This window comes from Callorhinus ursinus, unplaced genomic scaffold, assembly GCF_003265705.2.
Source record: "Callorhinus ursinus isolate GAN/ISIS: 27379988/994484 unplaced genomic scaffold, GSC_fseal_2.0 scaffold43, whole genome shotgun sequence".
Taxonomy (NCBI): domain Eukaryota; kingdom Metazoa; phylum Chordata; class Mammalia; order Carnivora; family Otariidae; genus Callorhinus; species Callorhinus ursinus.
Window position 1 is genome coordinate 1,269,162 of NW_027397105.1, and position 23,930 is coordinate 1,293,091.

The window sequence follows — 23,930 nt, forward strand, 5'->3', positions numbered from 1 at the left end:
TCGGGGCTGGTGGAGGCCAGACAGGAGAACCTAGAGCTGACCACTGCCCTGCCTGTTTCCAGAGGGACGCTCCCCTCAAGTAGCCCAGGTGGGACTCTTCCGTCTGCCTTCTCCGGGGGACCTGCACAGGGAGCCTCTAGGGACCGAAGATGACTGCTGGGGTCCCCTGGGGCCTGTGGCCACTGAGGTGGTTGACGAAGACAGAAGCCTATACCAGTGAGCGGGGGATTCTGCTGTCCCAGGCTGGCCTCCTATCCTCACTCCTGCTCCGCACGGCCGGCAGCACCACACCACGGCCCTGGGGCCCTTCCCCCTCCAAGCCCACAGGCAAAGGACGAGGGCTGAGATCCTGAGTCAGTGCTTCTATTACGGAAAAGGAGGTTGTATTGTGAAAATTTTCAACCATGAACCAAAACGGGGTCCAAGGAACTTCCACGTACCCATCACCCAGGTTCAACAGCCGTCTTGCCAAATTTATTCCGTTTTCTCATCTTCTGTTGTTAGAGCATTTCAAATATTTTATTTATTTATTTATTTATTTGAGAGAGAGAGAGCGCGAGTTGGAGGGTGGGCAGGAGCAGAGGGAGAAGCAGACTCCCCGCGGAGCAGGGAGCCCGACACGGGGCTCGATCCCAGGACCTCGAGATCACGACCTGAGCCGAAGGCAGACGCTTAACGACTGAGCCACCCAGGCGCCCCTGTGACAGCATTTCAAATCCAGGATATCGGGTGATTTTACCCCTAAATATTTTGTGATGCATTTCAAAGGCGTTTTTCTTCAATAAGCACGATAACCATTGGCAGGTGTAACATTTACAACAAGTCTTTCCGATCAGCTCCGACCCAGTCCGTCTTCAGAGGTGCCCCCTTGTCCTGGTTTATTACTACCCACCACGTGCAGCCCCGGTCTCTGTGCTCATAATTGTGGTCTCGTCCACAGCACATCGCCACACACCTCCTCTCAGCTGAGAGATGGTTTCCCTCCCACCGCGCCCCTGCAGACGCTGCCCACCCACGACCCCGTACTCAGGGCCTGGGGAACCTCGGGAACGAGACCCCTGCAGAGTTGTTTTTATCCCCAAGGGTGTGTCATTAGCATTATTGTGCAGATGGATTAACTGCTGGCAAATAGGCCTTTAAAAAACAAGAACGCTTTCCTGCTTCATCATCATCATCATGATAGAAACATCACCGCCCCCAGGCTCACCTTAACCCGTCCTCGGGCGCCTGGTCCCTCAGCACTCCCACCTCCGAGGTGGGTGCACCTTGCCTCCCACAGATCAGGGAAGCTCAGTGACGTGCCCAGGGGCCCATAGGCCGAGGGCGAAGGAGCCGGGACTCACCCAAGGCCTGCGGACTGCGGCATCTGGGTCCGCGGTGCCCCGCACGGGGTCTGCTGAGTTGGCGTAGAGTAATTCTGTGTCCCCCCTCTCCCTGTTCCCCTCCCCAGAGTTCGCTTGCCCGCGGCTGGCTCCTACCACTGGCCCAACATGGGTCTCCGTTCTGTGGTGCGAGGGCCCGTGACCATCGACGTTGAATTCTGCGCCTGGGACCAGCTCCTGAGCGGGATGGTCCCACAGCAGGCCTGGATGGTGGCGGGGCCTCTGTTTGACATCAAGGCCGAGCCGGGGGCCATGGTGGCTGTGTACCTCCCCCACTTCGTGGACCTCCGAGGTGAGCACGGGGGGAGGGGACAGAGGGGGCTTGGGAGGGGAGGGGTGTCCTGGGGGAGGAGAGCGGGGCTTCCTCAGAGAGACGGGAGCGCCGTGCTCTGGGCGGCTCTATTTTTTTGAAGCATTTTTGTCTCCCAGCTTCATAATCCTTCTTGCCCAAATGACTCGGAAGTTTCCCTAAATAGAAAGCATTCTCCCCGCTAACTCTAATAACTGGCATCTACAAAGTGCTCTTTACCCAGATTGTGTCCCTCATGGTCCCAGCAGGAAACAGGCCACGTGCTCGGAGGTGGTTTTTGAAAAGACAGGGCTATTTACAAAGTGAGGGGAAATTAACTAAGGGGGCTGTTGGGGGTCCCCAGGGACTAACACCCGAGGGGGAGCATGACTCTCCCCAAAGGCAGGGCGGAGACACCGGAGCCAGGAAGGAAGGCTTCCCAGGAGGATACGGAGTCATAAAGGGTAATGTACCTTTCCCGACCTCTCTCACCTCCAAAGACTTCCTCCCCACAAAGTCCCGACAACCATGAGCGCACAGTCAGGAATCTCCCACGCGGTGAACAGGGAACCGCAAGCGAGAACCGGTGGAAACGGCAGATCCCAGAATCGGCCCCACAAAGACTTCAGATATTGAAACCATCAGACAGAGCACGTAAAGTAACTGTGTTTCACGTGCTTAAAGAGAGAGTCCTTAAAATACACGCGAGAAGCACGGCGCCATTGCCAAGGGTAAAGCAAGCTCGGAAGCAAACTAAATTTCAGAAAATATTTAAAAACGTAAAAAATAAAGATTCGGTGACATGGAAGAGACCGTAAGAAAGCCCAACACGCACGTCTAATCGGACAGGACGGAGAAGGTGCAGAGAAATGTTCGAAGAGAGACTTGCCAAGAAATTCCTCCAGTCGCCGGAAGATGTGACTTCGTTCTCAGGATGAAAAAAAATCCCAAGAATCGAAAAGCAGGAGAGAGACAGATGCCCAGGAAGGTGGGGCCGCCAGGCTGACCACTGATTTCCGAACGGCGGCTCTGGACGTGTGTTCCCTCCTAACAACTGTCCATCAAGAAATTGCAAACACAGAAAAATCATTTTTCAAGAGAAGAGTACAGTTGTTGAAATGTTTAAAGCTAAACCAAAACCTAGGGAGCTTTCAGCAAACAAATCCTCGCGGGAGGAAATTCTAAAGGACACGCCTCAGGCACAGGGAAGGGGTGGGGCGCGGCACGGACCGCTCACAGAGATGCTAAGACACGTGTGGGTAAATCTAACAAAACGGGGCCCGCAGAACGTGACCATAATGTCTGGCGGTGGGGGTAGGATTTGAAAAAGGGAAAGAACGGAAATGCCGACAACATGGCAAATAAGTATTAAAGAATTCTAAGGTCTTTGTGAGGCGGCACCGGTGTTGCTCTCCGGGTTAAAATGGTCAGGAAGGAAGACTTAGCCACAAATACCATAAGCAGCAGGATGGGGGGCGCCAGGAGCAATGTGGTCGGCAGGGGCCACGGCTCTCTGCTGTGGGCCACGTGGCCGTGGCAGGTACACACCCAGCCAGTGCCGGGTGCCTGGGACCTGGTGTCTGTGGATTTAATGAGCAAGTCAGAAGAATCTGATGCCATGCCCCACGCCCCATCATGACTCAGACAGGGGTTTCATTTAATTATGATCGATGATTTGATGAACAGTTTGTGTTACAGCTGATACCGGGGGGTAAACCCTCTCAGGATGTGTAGGGTTGAGTTAGAGCATGAAGGGGGGTGTGGTTTTCGTGAACCATTTATCTATTGGCTGGTAGATTCGTTCATAGTGATGTCCCAATAGTTAAATATATTTAGGTAAAGGCGTGGATTTACTTTAGACTTTAAGTACACACATTAAAATATTAGGATCATCAATCAAAGAACATACGTGTAAGAAGAATCACTGACAAACTAGTAGCAAGAAAAGGATGGAAAGGAAAATGAGAAGCAAAGAACTTGGCCAGTTCTGGGGATCTGGGGCGGCATGGATCATTCTCAAAAATGGTGGAAAAATGGGGGTTCTCCAGCATCACTGTGTTCAGGCAAATCCATCTGAGATGATTTTCTTCTCTCCTTGAAGTAAGCTACTTAGAGATGTCTGTGTGAGCCCCGTCAAAGAATTCGTTCACGGGTCCTGGATTTAATCCCGCTGCTGGGGTGGTAAGGCCTGGGCTGACCTCGGTGGCTTTTCTGATAGAATCCCTCCCTCAGGGCCCTTCTAGAAGGCAGGCAGTTCTCGTCCAAGTGATGAGATCAGTACAGACTGAAGCCTGAAGCCATGCACTCACCCTGGTCCAGACCGTCGTCTCGGAACGGTGGGGAGGAAAGGGGTCCCATGGAGCCCGTGATCCCCTGGACTGTGGTGGGCTGTCTGAATGCCGGGGCAAGTGAGCCCCAGCAAGGTGGGGAACTTGGAGAGCAGGGGAGGAGGAAGAAGGCCCAGATGGGAGCATGACTCGAGGGTCCTTGATGGGAAGAGACTGGCATTAGTCAGGAGTCCTGGCTCTGTCCCTGGTTTCCTAGCAACTGTTGCTGAGCAGGTGGTTGCTAGGCAACGTGGGGCCATCCAGACAGTTGGGGGAGGTCCTCAGTCTGCGTGGGCACTGAGCAGAACATCCATCGCAGGGCATTGTGAATCCTGAGAGCGGCCCCTTGGTCCATTACTTAGATTTTCTCATCTATTAATTGCTTTGGTTGCTCAAAGAATAGTATAACAATGGTACGTGAAGTCTGGGAAAAGGAGAAAGCAATCACCCCAGGATCTCGCCATCCAAACAATGCAAAAAGGATCATCTTCACCTTCCCAGTGCTAGCCTTTCTCTGCAGGAATACTTTCGCACCGTGTTGCCGTCCTAGCCCATGTGGTTTTAAACCTTGCCTTTCCGACTTTGATTTACATCACCGCGAGGACCCGTCAAGAGTCTTCAGAATACCTCTGCGTGAAGACTGCACAGGGTTCCACCCAGTGGGCGCACCATCACTGAATTCCCTCTGTCCCCCTGTTCCAACACTGAGTTTGCTTCCAACAATCTTTGTGCCATGATGAGCAATACTACAATAAACATCTTTTTGCAGAGAACTTTTCTTTATTCTTAGAGCCTTGTCTCTAAATCAATAGTTTAAGGGGCTAGAGGATCCTAGCAAAGGACGTGAATATCCGCGTGACTTTCTAGGTCTCGCCCTGTCGCTTCCCTCAGAGGTGGTACCCTCCGTGTTCTCAGCACTGACCACGTTCAAATGGACCGATACCTCACCTGCCACCGTACTATCCATTCCTTCGCTTGTTAATGGGGAGACATCTTGGAGAGAAAGGGTTGGCCCAAAGTCACACGCCCAGCACTAACGTTAGTTCTAGGTCAGGGGGCCTCACCCCCGTCCGGAACGTCAACACAGCCGGCTGTCTGTGGCGCGACTGAGTTCGGGAATGTCCTGTGCCTCTCCTGAGTCACTACCAGGTGCTCTTGAGCCAGCCCACCGGCTATAGAGCGATTCTTACCTCTCCCAAACTCTTTGAGAGTGCGTTGTGTGGACAATCTATTGTGGACGGGAAAGAGAAAAGTACTTGGAAGGGCGCCTGGGTGGCTCAGTCGGGGATGCGTCTGCCTTCGGCTCAGGTCATGATCCCGGGGTCCTGGGGTCGAGTCCCGCATCGGGCTCCCTGCTCAGCCAGGAGTCTGCTTCTCCTTCTGCCTCTGCCTCTCCCCTGCTCATGCTCTCTCTCTTTGTTTCTCTCAAATAAATAAATAAAAGCTTTTAAAAAAAGAAAGAAAAGAAAAAGAGAAGTACTTGGAAAGCCCTGGTCTGAAGGAGAGGACCTTTGGGAGTAGCTGGTCAAGGAATCATTGGCACCAAGACCCGGCCCTGGGGCTGTCTTTGGCTGGTCTCAGAAATATTCAAGGTAACGCATCACACAGTAGAACTGTTTCTGTGGCAGGGTTTGGGGCCAGGGCCCCACACCCCACATGGTCCTCGGGTTCCTGGCGCTCGCGGTCACGTGCAGGGAAGGAAAGGACAGATTCGGGCTCTGGCCCGGAAGCCCACCGACTCCATCCTCACTTCCTGGCCAGGCCTGAGCGGAGGCCTGGGGGCTCCCTGTCCTCCAACATCCCTGCTGGCTGGGTGGTCCACGCACGAAGGCTCTCGTGAGCTGCTGGGAGCACAAGGGCTCAAGAAGAGACACAGGACCTACTTGTTGAAAGAGTCTTGGTCGCTACCTACCCGTCGCTGGGCCCTTAGAGAAGCTGCGAGTCAGAGTCCTGTCTAGGGTGAGAAAGCCCAGCGCGGAGAGTTAGTAACCACGTGGGCTCCCACGGTGGACATCAAGGGCCGGGCAGGGTGTGAGTGGGGCCAGCATCATGGGTCACCTGCACATGCCCCCCCACTTGGGGCTCCATGCTTGGTCACTGGCTTGAAATCCTTAGTAATTTTGTCTTTGTGTTTTGGGAGTGAAGTGCATGGGACAACGGAGCGGGAGCAAGGGAGGAAGTGCAGGGTGGGGAAGCAGGGAGGCTTAGAGCCTCAGCTCACATGGGGTCTTGCATCCCCTAGGTGGGTTCTTGGCCACCTGCTCCCCTGTCCCCATACAGCCTGGGCTTCTCTGCGCCTGCTCAGCAACCCCACTGCCCGCCACCATGAGCGGGGGGAGCAGGGGGGGCACAGCACCTGTGCAGTCCTAGAGCGGGGCATGGCACGGGGTCCGAGCCTTAGGGGAAAGCGCCCTGCTACATTCAGTGGGTGACAGCCCTCCCCCACTCCTGGCCCAAGGACATTCCCTTGCGGGGGGGGGTGGCGGGCACAATACACTGTGAGATTTTCTGTCTTCTGTGGGCTGTGGGGGGGGAGCCCATGAGGAGGAGAGATGACTGGTTTGGTTTCCCAGTTCCCAGCCAGCTGGGCCCGCAGGAGGGAGAATCCACAGTCGGCTCAGACACACTCACGGTTCCCAGGATGACAAACAGCAGGGCTCCTGGAAGGCCCCCTCCCCCGCTCCCCTCCCCCACCCTGCGTTCTCCCCCACCATATGCTCCTCCCATCCTGAGCCCCCCCCACAAAACCCCTTTCCCCACCACCCCACACTCATCACCACCCTGCAACCCCACCCCCAACCTCCACCCAGGGCTCCCGTCGCAACCCCACCCCCCAACCTCCACCCAGGGCTCCCGTCCACCCCACGCTCCCTCCATCCTGAGCACCCCCCAGGCACCCCAACCCCACCCCCCTACCCCCAGCTCCCCAGCCACCCTGGGCTCCCCCCTCCTCTACCCTGTACTCTCCCCCACCCTACATTCCCCCTACTTCTGCATCCCCCCCACACCCACACACACACACTCAACCACCAAAGCTTGTTTCCTCAGGTGGGTACGAGCATCGTGAGCTCAAAGTGATCTTGAGTTTTGCCTCTTGCTTTGTGTGCAGATTCTAAAGAACAGTCCTGTCTGTCTGCAGGATGTGGCCCCGGGGAAAGGCTGTGGCAGGACCTGGTGTGAGAGGTGGGTGGGAGGCAGGTGGGCTCCTGGCTGGAACCCAGAGGCAGACCCTGGACAAGTTCCTTCACCCCTTGAGCCTCAGTTTACCCATTTCTACACTGGAGAAAATACTGGTGCATGACTCATAGGGTCATAAAAACCAAGTGCACCATCTCTGCAGAAAGGCCCAGAGCTGTTCCTAGTTGCTGTTAGTATTGGTATTGGGACCTGTGTCCTGGGACTCCTCATGGGGCATGGGGCATCCTCAACATGGGCATATGACCTTTGGCAGGACCGACTCAGATCCCTGATCTGTGTACCCTTTTTCCACAGGCAGGTCCCCCTAAATGGATGAAGGAGACCCACCACCTCAGCCCAGGAGCAGGGATTCTGGGAAGAGGCGGGCTCTCTCACCTCGGAGAGGGGTGGGTGTTCTGGGCCCATCCCAGAAGCAGGAGGGAAGGGCAGCCTTTTGTCCGTGTGGGTCCTTTGGTGGATTTGGGCTCTGGGATCCGGGCTCCTAAGGGTTTTCCTGGAACCTTCTGGCACGAAGCAGAGAGTGAGGCTGCAGCTTGGAACCTTCTGGTATCTGCCTTTTCAGGGCTCCCTGGCCTGGGACAGACTTCGCTCTCTCATCACCAGGGACAGCCAGAGCCTCTGCGAACGTGAGCCCACCCAGCTGGCCGAGCTCTCCCAACTCTGAGAGATGGAGCCCCCAGGAATCCCCTGGGCTGGGACCAGAGGTGCTTTGCACTGTGGGCTTTTCTGTACGGGTGAACCAGGTGGCACACAGCAAGGCGTCCTAGGGGGACCCTGTCTTTGATGTTCAGCCTCACACCTTCTTAATAGGCAATGGACCCCTGCACGGGCATTTCCGGTACCTCCACTCCCCCCTACCCCTGCCCCCCACTCCCCGGAAGTCCTTGCAGGGCCGGGTCCCCAAGCCTCCCTCCTGCTCCCGAGCCTTTCCCCAATAACGAAGGGGCTTCGAAGCAATAAATCCAGTTGGAAGGAGGTGGGTGGGGGGACTTGGAGCTGTTTGTGTAACATAACGCTTTAAATAAAACTGAGAAAACACCTATTGCCCATATCAAAGAGCAGGGGGCTGGTAGAGTTCATGGGGGAGTTAAACTCCCCCCTGATTCCCCTGGAACTCACCACGGTCTTCAGGAAGAGAGATGTTTGCAAAGAGCTATACAGCTTGGCTTAAGAGCTCGTTCACATACGTTTTCCAGGCATTACCTAAATTCCAAGCATTTCCTCATCTGACTTGTTGATTTTTGTCATGTCTGTGAACCATCCAAACAGTTTCATTACTTAATTTTTTTTTAAGATTTTATTTTTAAGTCATCGCTACACATAACATGGAGCTCAGACTCACAACCCCGAGATCAGGAGTGGCGTGCTCCACAGACTGAGCCAGCCAGGCGCCCCGTGTAATTTTTTTTCTTTAACTGTAACTCACTTGAAAATTTTTAGACTTGTCCTAAACAGTAATATCTGTGAAATCTTCCATTTGGCGTCCTGCTTATATTTTTCTCTAAAACACAACCATCAGGGGTTGGTGGTCCTCGGGATGCTCTGCGAAGCCTCGTCTCTTCCTACTCTTCTGGGCAATTTTATCTATGCCTGAGGCTTCACCCATCCCCTCCATGCCAGTAATCCCCAAATCTGGATTGCCAGCTTGCACCTTGCCCCTGAGGATGCTTTTGGCAAAGGGACGTTTCCCCCCATTTCTCCCATAAGGGCCCCAGAGCCAACCCGGCCGCACGGTAACTCATCATCTTCCTCTACATCTACTGGGGAAAGTTCAGTGCCCCCCACCTCTTCCCCACCCCTCCCATCAGTTATCAGCAAAGTCCCATTTTAGCTCCGAAATGTCCTTTGACTCTGTCCTCTTTTCTTCACCCCCTCTGCCATTTCAACCTCTTTTCACCTCTAACCTGGTCCTAATGCAATGAAGTCCTCATCGTGGCCACTCTGCCCCCAACCCTCCACCTGATGTCCAGCATCCAAACCATGGCCAGAGTGAGCTTTCCAAAATGCCACTCGGTTAAATCTTCCAATGGATTTCTAGTGCCTCTCCATAAAGTCTAACCTCCTTTCTGGCTACATATCCGACCCCTCTCCATCTCACACACCATATTCAAGCACCACGCCTTGCAGACACCCCTCAGTGAATGGCAGAGTGGGTAAAAGCGTGAGCCCCAGAATCCTAGCTCTGCAACTCACTAGCCACATAACCATAGAGAAGTGGCTTAACTCTCTTTTTCTCTATAGCAGCTTGCAAAAAGTGGTCACTAATTCTGCCCCTCACTTTGCAGGGTGGCTTTGCACAGACTTTGAACCTGGATCTGGCCATGTGATTTGCTTTGGCCAGTGGGACAGCAAGTATAGTACAAGCAGAGACTGGAACAGTCACTGTGCTCTATAGGGTTCCCTGTTTCTGTATTTGGAACCCTGAGACCACCACATGCATAAGCTCAGGCTAGCCTGCTGGAGAACTAAGTCACCTGACCGACGGCTTGCCCACCTCCGGACATGGGCGTGAGGTCATCCTGGATCATCCAGCCTCAGCCGACCTGCCAGACAAATGACAAAATCCAGTAGAGATCAGCCAAATCAACTCAAACTAGGAGAACCCAACCGACCCACAGAATTGCAAATAAAATCCATGGTTTTTGTTTTGTTTTGTTTTGCCCATCTGGTATCTGAGAAATGATAACTCAGGTTTCTTTTTAAAAAACAGTGGCCTTTTGAAGTATAATTCACACGTCATGAGAGTCATCCATGTTAAGTGGACACATTGATGAATTTTAGAAAAATTAAAGAGCTGCTCAACCATTGCCACCACTGGGGTCGAGAACGTGTCTATCCCTCTAAAAAGTTGCCCTGAGCCTGTGTGCAGTTCCTCGCCTCCCCACCTCCCTCTCCAGCCCCGGCAATCACCCGTCTGCGTTCTGTCTCTGTAAATAAATGTGTCTCTTCTGGATATTTCCTGTAAGTGGGATCATACAGTCTGTGGTCCTGTGCACCTGGCTTTTCTCCACTTAACGGAACGTTGTGAGGTTCACCCATATCCAGCTCACTTCTTTTTATTGTGAAATATTATCCCATTGCACAAATAAGCCACATTTTGATTATTCGTTTAACATTCGAAGAACATTTGCATTGTTTCCAGTCTGGCACTACTACCAATAACGCTGCTCTGGACATCCATGGACGAGTCCCTGTTTTCATATGAAAGCCCGTCTTCATTTCTCGTGGGTAGACGCCTGGGAGTGGAATTCCTGATATGGTAGGTGTATGTTGAACTTTTTATGAAACTGCCGAACTGTTTTTCCAAAGCCACCGTGCCTTTTTACATTCCCAGCGGCAGTGTTGGAGGGTTGCCCCTTCTCCACCTGCTAGCGGACTGGAAGCTCCGGGAGCTGGGTGGGGGCGGTAGGCTGTGAGGTGCGAGTCTGTGGCTGCCAACCGCCATTCACCCCTCGAATTACTCATTCAACAAATACTATATCTGAGCACCTGCCACTATGTAGGCTCTGGCCCTGCAAGAAATCCCTGGCAACACCGGGAGATGGAAGGAGACACACAGCATCCTGGTGACATTGCTTCTGTGCCCTCGACCTGGTTTCCCCCAGGGCCTTTCCCTTACAGGAGGCCCTGAGTTCCTTGATGACAGCCTGAGTTGGATCTGCTGCAACTGGCGGGGCCTGCCAGATTCCCTGGGACCCCAAAAGTCCTAGTGGCTGCTCTCCCCACATTCCACAGGGGAACACCAACGGCCTTGCAACCTCGGTGCCCCAAGTCTGTGGCGGTACCAGTGGAAGCCAGAGAAAGGCCTGGGGGGTGCGGGGGGGGTGCTGAGTAGGGGGCGGGGGAAAAGTACCTGTTCCTACTCCAACGTGAGCCGCCCACGGGGCTGGGGTCCTGAGTTGGGGGCGAGGAGCACGAGGGGAAAGCCCAGATACCAATGTAGCGGTAGGGAGAGGGTAAAAGGAAGAAGGAAGGAAAGGCACCATCCATCTCTGGGCCTTGGGATAGTGGTGGGAGCACTTGTTCTGTTCCTGTTCTTGCCGACGGGGCTTTCTCACTGTCAAGTTTTCTGCAAAGATTATGTATTTGTTTTTTCATGTATTAAATTGTAGATGAAAAAAAACAAAACAAAAACAGAAAGACCCATAATAAATATTTCTTTTAAAAAGACAAAAGCGTCCCCGGTGAAGCTCCGCGCGCAGCTGGGGTCCTGGCCGGCGCCGAGCCCCCTCCTGGCGCCCGGGGTCGCCGCCCGCAGCTCGCACCCCAGGCCCTGCGCCCCGCGCCGGGTTGCCATGGGAACAGGCGGCGGGCCGGAGCGCGGGTCCCCCGGGAGGGGGCGGGGCGCGGGGAGGAGCCGGGGGAGGCGCGCGGCCGAGCGGTCCCCGCCCCTCCGCGGGCAGAGCCGCCGCGCAGCCCGGCCGCCGCCCACCGCGTTCCCGCCCGCGACCCCGCGAGCTCCTCGCCCATGGCGGCCCCGCTCTTCCCGCGCCAGCCCTGCGCCCCCGCGCCCACCCGCTCGGATCCCGCCGACGACTACGGGGGCCTGTTCGACGAGCCCCCCCCGGAAGAGCCCCCCGCGGCCCGCGCACCCAGGGCGGCGGCGGCGGCGGCTGGCAGGAGGGCCGGTCGGCGCGCGGGCGGGAGGGCGCAGGGGGCCCGCGCCGGGCAGCCCCCCAAGGCCGCGGTGCGCCCCCAGCCCGAGGAGGAGGAGCCCCCCCGGGACGAGGGCTGCTACCTCGACCATTTCCCACATCTCTCCATCTTTATCTACGCGGCCATCGTCTTCTCCATCACCTCCTGCATCTTCACCTACATCCACCTGCAGCTGGCCTGAGCGGCCGGGGTCGGGGCCGCGGGGCCCCGGGGGGGGCGGGATGGGAAACCAGGGGCTCGGCGTGGCGTGTGCGGGAGACGCGCTGCACCCCCTTCACCTAGCTTCTGATGCTTGCTCTTTTGTCCTGTGCTTGTCACTACCTTTGTGTCCCTGCTCATCTGGAGACACGTCCGGAGCTGCTGCCAGAAAAGAAATAAGGGTCTGCTTGCCCCTGAGATTAGGGGAGGGGGCGGTCATCCCCCGGCGTTTAGAGGAGCGGGGTGCGGCTCACGATTAGGATCGTGTCCCCGGACCCTACACCTCATCGGGTGGGAGCACGCGCAGCGAGCCCAACCTTGGGTTCCTTAAGGGACGAGCTTCCGGAGAGGGCCCCGCGGGGACGGAGGGTCGGCGCCCTGGGCCAGCCGGGCAGGAGCCCTGTGATGCTGCATCGCCCCCCGGAGCACCAGCCACGCCCCCCCGGAGCTGGCGGACCTGAGCGCCCCGCGGGCGCCGCCGGAGCGCGGGACACGGTGAGTGGCGATCGTCGGGGTGGCGCGCCACCGCGTCCCCAGGGGCTTGAGCTGACCCGGACTGTGCGTTGTTCCTGCCTTAGGCTTTGCGGCCGCTACCGGGTCGAGACCCACAGCCGGAGGGGCTGTCCTGGCAGGAGGCCACGCTGTCGTCGCGTCCTGGACGGCGTGGGACGCGCGGCTGCAGACCTCCCGGGACGCGGGCCCCTCGCTCGCGCGCTGCGCAGGATGAGATTCGGGGGCCCCGGCTGGGCTGGGGTGCGCGGGAGGGCTCTCTCTGCGTCTCTGGCGGCTTCACGCGGGCCCTGAGCGCTGCCGCAGCAATGGGACCCAAGACCAGGGCGTGGGGTATTTGTCATTAGCAAGAATTCCATCGGGGTTGTCATCTCAGACCCAGAGCCCTAACACTGAAACCCACCTACCTTGCGGGTTACTCACCCACCTGCCATCTCTTTTTTTACTCATGAATGTTAAATGTCATCAACTCAGCGCTCTACTATGTTATCTGGAAATGTCTGTCTTACCTCTGATGAAATAAATCCCTTTTTCAGTCCCATGTATACTGAGTTCTCACTTAATGTAGAACCAAGCAGTGGGCCCTCCAAGCTTCCCAGTCTGCTCGGTTTCACCCCATAATCCTTAGAGCATCCCTGCCATTCCTCCCAAACAGGTGTGTCCTATGACCAGCGTTCCCAGGAGCAGCTTCTCCCTCCACTAAATAGCCCTGCCTGCCTCTCTATGGCATCTTTCTCCATATCGGGTTCCCAGGAATGTTCTGGGAATGTTCTGTTCCCCTCACTGCAGGTCCGTGACTGTCCCCTGTGGCTTCACCTGCTGCCTCCCAGGTTCAGTCCCCACCTGCTTCCATTATCGACACTTCTGCCCCAGTACGGTCCCCCCCCCCCCCTAAGCTCTAGAATCTGCCCCCCCACCCCGATTTACCCAGCTTCTGTCTTTATAAGCTCAGCATATTCCAATATCAGAGTTTTATCGCTTCCCAGTTCTGTGTTCCCGTGATCCCGCGTCACCGCAGGGCTTAGCATCTTGCCCCTCTGCATTTCATTGCCATGCTGCAAATTCAATACCCACTGTTCCCTGACAGCCTGTGCCGTACACCCATGATTTATTACAATAACGCCACCCCCCAATAATTAGTGGCACAATTCCCCAAAATTAAGCCTCCAAGGTACCTGCGATAGGTACCTCTCACTGGTTTTCCAGCCTTCGGTCTTGGATATTGCATACCCTACCGACTTTTAACATTGACTAACCACTGAGTTCCAATACATAGCTCCGTGTTCTCCAGACAGTCCCACTGTTTTGCATTCGTACATTTCCTAGAACCCCTCATTAGACAGTCCTTCAGGGACTACTCAGGATATGATCCCCCAATATCCTCCCCTCCACTAATCCCCTGAGAGTAGCTTCTCCCCCCATTCCCAGAACCTGAGTTCCCTGTTCTCAACATATGCCTCCAATTTCTACCCCAAATTCCCCTATCCGGTTCCTATGAGACTATATTGTAATTAAATTCTCTTGCCTCTACAGTCTGAACATGGGCTCCAATATTCCCCTAAATGTCCAGTCCCATGTGATCCCCTCATTTCAGGATTCATTGTGCGGTTCCCCCAAAACTAGGATTATCACTGCCTCTCTGATATGGTGCTCCAGCCTTCCCCAACATTCTCCACATCACTGCTGTCCTCAGTACTAAGCTCCCCCCATCCCAATGAATTGCTTTCTTCCCATACATCCATATTCTCCTCTATTAACCCTGGCTTCCCCCCCATACCCTGAAATTCCTGAAACACCTGAAACTTCCCATATCTCAAAATTCCTGCTTCCACTGGGCTCCAGCAGGAGCTTGACCCACCTTTTCTAACATTAAATTTCTACTGTTAAATATTAAAATTCTACTATTCTCCCACCATCCGTGTGTACTTTCAGCGTCCCTTTATGCCTGGCCTGGCCAATTTTCCTCTTACATCGTTCAAATATCCCACGATATTTTGTCCCCTATCCCCTCCACTGTCCACCTAATTTCAGTAACTGCTTCCCTAGATGGAGCCCTCAATTGTCCTCCAACTTCTGGGCTCCAAATAATAGTCTCCCCGGTCCAAAATACCCAGCCGCTCCAGTCAAGTACTAATGGACTGTCTTTTCAGGGTTCAACCGTAAAAAACAAATGGGCCCATTTTGGGGGTCCTTTGGCCGTGTTGCTCAAGAATTAAATCCTAGAGAGTGTCTCACCAACCTGGCTAGGGCCACGTGCCCACCTTTGGCCGGAAGGCGGAAGAGAGAACTTGATACACAGTCCCCAGGAAGCTAGGATGCAATGGGAAAGAAGGTTTCCCAAAGGAAAACTGGTCACCATGCCCATAGAGGGTGAGCAGACAAAAATAACAAGACATCCAGTAAAGTGACTCTCAGCAGATCCCAAATGATGATGGCAGGAGAGACGACTATTCTGGGCAACTTGTCCTATTGCGCATTGAGCTGTCAGGACTGGGTAGGTATACAGAGGCAATGAAACGAACAGTGGTTTCTGGATACCATGGGACAGCAGGAAGTTTATGTTGGGGGACACAGTTGGAATTTAGCTGTGTGGGACAGTGGAACCTCAAGCTGGGAGAATAAATGGAGCAATTTTGTAAGTGTTTCATTTTTTCTTGGGTATCTAGCACTGGAGATAGTCATTAGCAAGACAGATACAACCCTTACCTTCATGGAGCCCACTGTGTTAATAAGGGAACTTAGGGTGTGACAGGCTGGATGTCTTATGTGGCTTGAAGGCTCTCAAGCCTGTGAGGAGTTTCTTTTATTTTCCCCATTTTGCAGATGAGGAAACAGACGTAGGGGAAGTGATTTGGCCAAGGTCGCAAGACCAGTGAAGGCGCTAGATGAACCCAGGCATTGTTTCTGGAGTGTGTACTCTTATCATTTTTACCAGCATCATTGAGATACAATTCACATGCCGCAGAACTCATGCATTTAGTATATTCACAGAGTTGCACGACCATCACCATAATCAATATTAGGATATTTCATTACCCTGAAAGGAAACCCTTCACCCCTTACCCATCTCCCTCCAACGCCCCACCCAGCCCCCATCCCTAGGCAACCACTAATCGACTTCCTGTCTCTATGGATTTGCCTGGTCTGCACATTTCCTGTAAATGGAATCATACAGTACGGGGTCCTTTGTGACTGGCTCCTTTCACTTAGCATGACGTTTTCAAGGCTCATCTCTGTTGCAGTGTGTAATAATGCTTCATTTCTTTTTTTTTCTTTTTTTTATTATGTTAATCACCATACATTACATCATTAGTTTTTGATGGAGTGTTCCATGATTCATTGTTTGTGCATAACACCCAGTGCTCCACGCAGAACGTGCCCTCTTTAATACCCATCACCAGGCTAACCCATCCCCCCTCCCCCCTCCCCTCTAGAACCCTCAGTTTGTTTTTCAGAGTCCATTGTCTCTCATGGTTCATCTCGTAATGCTTCATTTCTATTGCTAAGCAATATCCCATTGTCTGGATATACCACATTTTACGTATCCATCCAGTAGTTGCGTTCATTTGGGTTGTTTCCCCTTTGTGGTTACTGTGAATAATGCTGCTGTGGACATTCACGTACAATGTTGTGAGTGTGGACACGTGTTTTCCTTTCTCTAAGAGTGAGATTGCTGACTCATATGGAAACCACTAGACTGTTTCCCAAATTGGCTGCACCATTGCACATTCTCACCAGAATTGTAGGAGGGTTCCAAGTTCTCTGCCTCGTTGACAAAACTTATATTTTTCTTTTTTAAGTCATAACCTTAGCGTGTATGAAGTGGAATCTCTTTGTGTCTTTCATTTGCATTTCCCTGATGGCGAGGACATCAAGCAGCTTTTCCTGAGCTTACCAGCCGAGTGTCTACCTTTGAAGAAACATCTGTTCAGATCCTCTACCCGTTTTTTAAATCAGATCACTTGAAAAAAGGCAAAAGAAAAAAAAAAGGTGGGGGGCACCTGACTGGATCAATCAGTGGAGCGTGCGACTCTTGATCAGGGGTTATGAGTTTGAGCCCCATGTTGGGTGTAGAGATTACTTTAAAAACCATGCAAAAAAATTGAATAAATAAAATTGGGCCGTTTGTCTTGAATTCTATGAGTTCTTCATGTATTCTGAATAAAGCCCATTATCAGATATTATTTGCAAAATGTTTCTCCCATGGTATGCCTTTTAACTTTTGTGACGGTGTCTTTGACGTACCAAGAGTTTTTTCATCTTGATGATGTCGTTTATCTATTTTTTCCTTTTGTGCTTGTGTTTTGGGTGCCCTGTCTAAGAAGCTCCCGCCTAGTTCAAGGTCAGGAAGAGTTAAACCTGGGTTTTCTCCCAAGCATTTCTATAGTTTCAGCATTTACATTCAGATCTTTGATCTGTTTGGGGTTCATTTTCGTACCAGGTGTGAGGTAGGGACCCAACTTCGAACACCGATGGCCGACGATGTATGTGATGAAGCCTCAAAAGGAGGGGGTTTGGAAAGCTCCCTCGTACGGCCATGCTGGGCCCAAACCTATGGGGGCTAAAACTCTCTTGTTTGGGGCCTCACCCTATGTATCTCTTCATCTGGCTTTGATTCGTGTATCCTTTGAAGTAAACGCGTAGTCTAATGGGTAAACAGGTCTCCTGAGGTCTATGAGCCTCTCTAGCAAAATAATGGAGCCCAAGGAGGGGGTCATGGGAACCTGTGATTGACAGCCGGGGGGTCAGAAGCCCAGGTGAGCAACCAGGACTTGCGACTGGGATCTGAATAGCAGCGCAGCTGTCTTGGACCGAGCCCCTGACCTGGTGAATCTGATGTTATCGCTGGGTACACTGGGTCAGAATTGAGTTGATTTGCAGGACCTGCAGGTGGTATGGAGAACCTCCCCCCAAGCCCCCCACCTCCCGCACACACTCATAGGGACTGAGTGCAGAACCTCTTATACAGTGGTACCCTATAATCCCTTCTATTTCTAGAAGGTTGGTAGTGGTAGGAGTGCTGACAATTCGGACTCTGTCGCTGGCCCTCCATCTTGTTCATGTTCAAGCGATGATGACCTCTCTTGAGGCTTAGTGTTCCAGGTCCCTCGGAGATGAATATAGAGACCTTAGAAATGCCCACCAAGGGCAGGACGGGGGGAGGTCTGTTCTGGCCTCCCTCGAATCTCTTAGAGATGACAGAGTCCTTCCCCTTCCTGATGCATGAACGGTGCCACAAGGTCTCCTTCAAGGCTAGCTGCCAACGAGGTGGATGCCAGTCCTTTGAGGAGCGTGTGAACCTCTGATCTCCCGATGCCCTCTACATGTCCTCTCGCTCTGTAAAACTCTGTGGACAGAGGGGGGGCGGTGAGGGGGGCTGGACTTGGTGGAGAATTAACTGAGGAGCTGGAGGGTCGACCGCCGGGCGGGGCAGTGAGGGAGAATTGTGGGACTTTGGCATCTGGGGAAACCGAGGCTTGGTATTACAGTCAGAGGCTCTAATGTGGAGGGGAGTAGGCAACGCGGCAAGACAGATGCTGAATGCGAACGGGGCCATGAAGCAGAGGGGGTAACCTGGGGCTTGTTATCCTGACTTATTTCTGAATTTTTGAGCGAGGAATTTAATTATCAGAGGACAATGAGGCCAAGTAGATGAATTTATTCCTGCTGAGATACTACGATGACAAACAGTATCGATACCCACCAGTTACTAAGCACTCACTCAACACGCAGGGAACTCCTGAGTGTCTTGGTTTTTGTTTTCTTAAGCTGGGTGTGGGGTCTGGCGTGGGGCTCGAACTCACGACCCTGAGATGGAGACCTGAGCTGAAATCAGGAGTCGCACGCTTAACCGACTGAGACACCCCGGCGCCCCTGAACTCCCGAGTTCTAAACACAGTGGACTTCACCCTTCCGTCCAGATCACGACCCTATTTTAAGTGCATTCAGACAAATCATATTATGGCATCTATGAGGACAACTAGATGTGGGCTGTTGCTTCCTTAGTAAGCAACCTACCTCCTTCTGAGTGCGAATACGCTAATACCCTAGCTTAATCAGGCCTATTGGTTAACATGTAACAAACCTAGTGACTTGAAAGAACAGAAATGCATTCTCCCCGCTGCTCTGGAGCCCAGACATCCAGGGCGAGGGTGTCACACCCCCCCAGAGGCGCCAGGGAGGAACCTTGTCTCTCTCTTCCAACTGGCGGTGGCCGCTGGTGTTGCTGGCGCGTGGCCCCGTCACTCCCACCTGCCTCTGTGGTCACCCTGCCTTCTCCTCTCCTGTCTGTCTCCCATCGCCCTCCGCCTTTCTCTAGTGAAGACACCGGCCCCTGGATTTAGGGCCCACCCAGGTAATTCAGGATGCTCCCGATCTCTAGATCCTTAATTATTCCTGCAAAAGACCATCTTTTCCAAATAAGGGCTGGTTCCGGGAATCAGGACTAAGACATGCCTTTGGGGGAATCACCATTTAACCCTCTCTAGTTTTTTTTTTTTTTTTTTTAAGATTTATTTGAGAGAGAGAGAGAGAGAGAGCATGCACACACACAGGAGCAGGGGGAGCAGAAGGAATCTTCAGGCAGACTCCACACCGAGCGCTGAGCCCAACACAGGGCTCGATCCCACGACTGTGAGATCATGTTCTGAGTTGGACACTTAACCAACTGAGCCACCCAGGCGCCCCTCTATGAGATTTTTTTTTTTAAAGATTTTATTTATTTGACAGAGACACAGCGAGAGAGGGAACGCAAGCAGGGGGAGCGGGAGAGGGAGAAGCAGGCCTCCCGCGGAGCAGGGAGCCCGATGCGGGGCTCGACCCCAGGACCCTGGGACCATGACCTGAGCCGAAGGCAGACGCTTAACGACTGAGCCACCCAGGCGCCCCATATGAGATTTTAAATCAGCTACAAACATGGGGAGCCTGGTTGGCTCAGTCGGTGGAGCATGGGACTCTTGGTCTTGGGGTCATGAGTTCAAGCCCCACCTCAGGTGCTGAGGCTACTTAAATAACAGAAAATCTAAAACCAAAGCCTTTAAAATATATGTATTTCATGTACAGGAATGGAAAAAAGACTCTTTGGTGATAAACATATTCCAGGGAAACACAGGCATCTTAAATCTATGAATATTTAATTGCAAACAGTAATGTCCCAAGTTACTCTTCTACATAAAGGAGAAATTCCAAATCCTGTTCTTTAAGGAAGACACGGAGGGAAACGCCCTAAGAGCACCAACTGCTATTCATGCTCTTTCTCTGGGTGACACAACATGTCACATGGATTAATTTCAGAAGAAAACAAATATTAGACTCCACTAAATTTAAGCACAAGACAGCTAAAATTTCCCCACTGTGGGTACTAAATATTTGATGCTTAGGAGTATGAATAAATAATTTTAAAAATATTAGGTACAGGGCAGATTCCAAAACTAACTTAAGTATGAAAAAAATGATATAAATGCCAAACAGTCAGTTCATCAACTCTGCTCTTGGCTCTGTTTCGGGCTTCCCTTTCTACCCCAGTGAGATCTGCCTCTCCTCTGCCCACGGTCTTCCCCTGCTGGGCTCCCAGACAGACGGCAGACTGCTCCACGTTACTGAGGCCACCGTCACAAAAAGGTTCTAGTTTAGGAACGAAAACAACTTGTTTGCTCTTTCTCGAAGATCACGGGTGTCGTTCTACTTGCTTCTTTCCCTCGGCTGACGTCCCCGCGCAAGACACGCTAGTGGACGAGAGCAGGCAGGCAGAGCTGGCTTCGGTCTCGTGGGGCAGAGGCTGGTTCGTAACGAAGCCACCCACTGCACCTTTTTCTCATTTGACTGCATCCAAAGAATAAGTCGAAAGGACCAAGTTACAGAGGACCAAGGAACAGCTTTACAAACATCTCTGACCGGCCAGGGAGAGCCCAGCCTCTTCAGTCATGGCCCCCAGGATACTGTTACTGGACCAGGAATCCTTTCCCGCTGACGAGAGGTCTCTAGGGAACAGATGCTCCAGAGATTAGTCCAGGGCGGTGCAGAGCTATCTCAGCAGAGTGGACCAAGACAGAGGGAGGTGTGGAGTACAGGAAAGAGCAAACAAAGGAAATCCCGTAAGACGTGCAGTTCACTAGAATACCACTGATATAAATCCTTACTATTCTACTTCCTAAAGAGCTCCCATTACTACTTAGAAATTAAGATATTTTCATTCTTTTGCCTTCCCGTTCCACACTGTCCCTAATAGTCCGGAGTTTTCTGGAGTTCTGGACCAGGAACACCAAGCTCTCCCTAAAATCACTAGTCCCATGATCTCTGCCGGCATTTTCAAGCTCATCAAACAAAGCCAATGTCTGCTTAAGTTTGGCCTGAACAATTTTTTGTTCCTCTAATTCTGCGAGAAGGGCCTGCTTAGTGCATAATTCAGTCTTATACTTCTCTTGTAGCTGTTCGATTTCTTTCTGGAGAAGATGGAATTCTTCCTCAGTACAGGGATGCATCTCCTGAGGCTTATCTTCTGGAAGCAAGATGTTTGGGGGAATACGCAGGATCAACTGTAAAAACAGCTGCTCCATTTTGCCAAAAAGGTTATCGAAACGTCCTTTCATGAAGCCAAGAAACTTCTCTGTGCATTTACGAATCTGGACGGGGCTAATCTCACAGCCCGGGATATCATCCAGCTTCTTCAGAATAACCTGCTCGACGGCCTGCATCACTTCAAACAAGTAGTCTTGAAATGCGATGTAGATCCTCAGCATGCAGGTTTGTGGCGTGAAGCCAAAGAATTGGGCCTCGTAGGTCATTGGATCCACGGACATCTTCGCTTACTTTGCGTGGTTATTTTGCCTGGAAAAAATCTGCCAACGTAAAAAGAAAAAAATTCATTTGGGTAAGAAATCATCTGATGAAAGTGACAGATCCCATTCCAGAGAGCCAGGAAGCAGGCGAACACAACTCAAGGAGGGTGTGTTGCCTGAAGCCCGATGCTACCTGCAGCCCTCCTCGTCCACAACAGGATACAAACCCTTGGCTCTCTGAGGCTCTTTCCCTCACTTCTCATTAAAGAGGGCCCTGGCCCAGGGCTCAGTCTCCTAACTCTGCTATCATCCTGGACCACCTTCACGTTTGGATGGAGGACCTAAGCAAGGCCCAGGAGATGCGGTTTCTTGAGCTTCAATGGCCCTTGTCTCTGTTCTCACAGCCACCCGGCCACCGCTATTTGTAACCTCTCCCCAAGTGCTCCTACCTCTTGACCACAACCTTATATGCTGTTCTTCCAACTCCCCTTCACATACTCCCTATTTTCATTTCCTCCCACTCCCCTATGCCTTCCTTCAGGATCAAGTTCAAACGCTTTCAACAGGGCTTACGTGGGCCTTCATCAACAAACACTCCGTCCTCCTGTTTAAGGAGCAAGGCCGTACAGTGCTGAGTTGGTACTTCCTATTTCAGGGCACTCTATTTCTGGTCCTTTCTTATTCTCCCATCGGAACCCACTCTAGTGCTTGAACATGTGCCTTTTCAATCCATCTTTAATTCACCTCGGATAGGTTTTAGGTAGTCTTTCTTTTTAAGAATTTATTTATTTATCTATTTATTTGACAGAGAGAGAGAGAGCGCGCCCAGAGTGGCAGGCAGAGGGAGAGGGAGAGCCCGACGTGGGGCGCAATCCCAGGACCCCGGAATCACCACCAGAGCTGAAGGCAGCTCTTAACTACCTGAGCCACCCCAGTGCCCGTTTTAGATGTTCCTGAAAAAGTTTTGTATGCAGATGTTTACATTTTTCTTAATGTTTGCAATCACTTCATGTTATCTTATGTCACTGCTTTTGACTGAAGTACTCCATCAACTTTCTCCCATGCATCCACCACACTCGGCGGGCCCATTCTTGCGACAGACACCTGGTTTGCTGTCAGCACCTTGCTACCAGCTACAATGTCATAATGAACACCCTGAACACCCTCCCATGATGTCTCCTCAGGGACTTGCAGGCTTTTCACATTGGCAAGTAATTGCTGAGCCATGCAGCTTACTCATACATGACTTTTCACTAAATACTGCGAAATGTTCTCTGGTGGGGGGGGAGGCAGGCTAGGCCGACTGACACTCCCCCTTGCAGTATATGAAAATTTCTCTTTATCAACACTTGATGTTATTCAACATTCTAATTTTTGCTGGTGTTAAAATTGTTTTAGTGTGTTGCTTTTTGAAAACCAAAACCAGGGCTCCTGGGTGGCTGAGTCAGTTAAGTGTCCAACTCTTCGCTCCTCAGCTCAGGTCATGACCTCAGGGTCCTGACATCAAGCCCCACCCAGTGTGGAGCCTTCTTAAGATACTCTCTCTCTTCCTCTGTCCCTGCCCCCCAACCCTTCACGCGCTCAGGCACTCTCTTAAAAAAAAATTAAGTTATGAGAACTTATTTATTAAAAAAAAAGAAAGGAAGAAAGAAAGAAAACCAAAACCATGTGTGTACCCCACACACAGGCTGGACACCGAGGGTGGAACCTACACTCTCCCCATCCCACCTAACCTACTGTTTACATTGGCATGACTTTCTTCTTCTGGGAGACCAGAATATTTTCACTGTTCAACGGGACCAACTCTTCAATGGGAAGAATCCCTAATATGTACGGGGAGATTCTGAAACCCTTGCCTCGCCTGTTTCTACCAATCCTGGATTTTGTGAGTGCAGGACCCCCCCCAACCCTAATGAAGCCCCACAAATGGAAAGGCTCAGCTCAGTCCACACTTGCGATTCTCAGACACGTCCCATCTCGCCCTTCATCCCTCCGAGGGACCGGCCAAAGCAATACACTCAGCACTGCATCAGCGGGCTGGGAGCGCGACGTCAGGGCAGCGGACAGCACTTTACTTGCTGAAGTCACCCCGACGCCCAGCGTGGGGCTCTAACTCACAACCCCACCGCCAGAGCCGCAGGTGCCCCAGGCAAAGCTATTTTAACGCGGTGTCTCTGATTCCTGAGGTCGGGCACCGCCTCCTGCACAGGGTTCCCCCCTCCGTGGAGAAGGACCCACTCGTCCCGGCTAAAGCCCGCTCTCCGCAGCCCTTTACGCGGATGCTCCCGCATCCGCCACCCGACGTCACTCCCTGTTCCGAGGCCCCGAAGTGCTTCCCCACCACCAAGCGAAGAAAGCCCGGCGCTTCGCCTGCGGGGACCGAGCGACCGTCCCTCCCCCGGGACGTTGTCGCCCCTTCCAGGGAAGCCGCTGTCCGCACTCCCGCCAGGACCTCCGCCCTCCGCAGGGGGCTCCCCGCTCAGCTCCCTCCCCTCCCCCTCCCCGGGGTATCTTCCCCCCAACTCCCCCCTCCAGCGCCTCCCGCTCCCCAGCGTCTCCCCCTCCCCGGGTTCCCCCGCACCCCACCCCACCC

At 52.7% G+C, this 23,930-nt stretch overlaps 3 protein-coding genes across 3 annotated transcripts in view; 2 read left to right on the forward strand and 1 right to left on the reverse strand.

Annotated features, from left to right (window-relative positions):
• The window catches only part of NLRP1 (NLR family pyrin domain containing 1), a 28,313-nt gene extending 25,433 nt beyond the window's left edge, over positions 1–2,880 (forward strand). The window contains 3 exon segments of the mRNA XM_073881489.1: positions 63–216; positions 1,451–1,674; positions 2,036–2,880. Coding sequence (XP_073737590.1) covers positions 63–216; positions 1,451–1,674; positions 2,036–2,061 — 404 coding nt within the window. The 3' untranslated portion in view covers positions 2,062–2,880.
• An 8,721-nt stretch (positions 2,881–11,601) lies between these two features.
• On the forward strand, positions 11,602–13,105 carry LOC112817032 (uncharacterized). Its single transcript, XM_025863896.2, has 2 exons — positions 11,602–12,545; positions 12,629–13,105. Exon 1 carries the CDS (start codon positions 11,665–11,667, stop codon positions 12,031–12,033), a length of 369 nt encoding a protein of 122 aa, XP_025719681.2. The 5' UTR covers positions 11,602–11,664; the 3' UTR covers positions 12,034–12,545; positions 12,629–13,105.
• A 6,450-nt stretch (positions 13,106–19,555) lies between these two features.
• On the reverse strand, positions 19,556–23,836 carry MIS12 (MIS12 kinetochore complex component). Its single transcript, XM_025864273.2, has 2 exons — positions 23,014–23,836; positions 19,556–21,397 (listed from the first exon to the last, which is right to left on the reverse strand). Exon 2 carries the CDS (start codon positions 21,356–21,358, stop codon positions 20,738–20,740), a length of 621 nt encoding a protein of 206 aa, XP_025720058.1. The 5' UTR covers positions 21,359–21,397; positions 23,014–23,836; the 3' UTR covers positions 19,556–20,737.
• Positions 23,837–23,930: the final 94 nt, after the last annotated feature.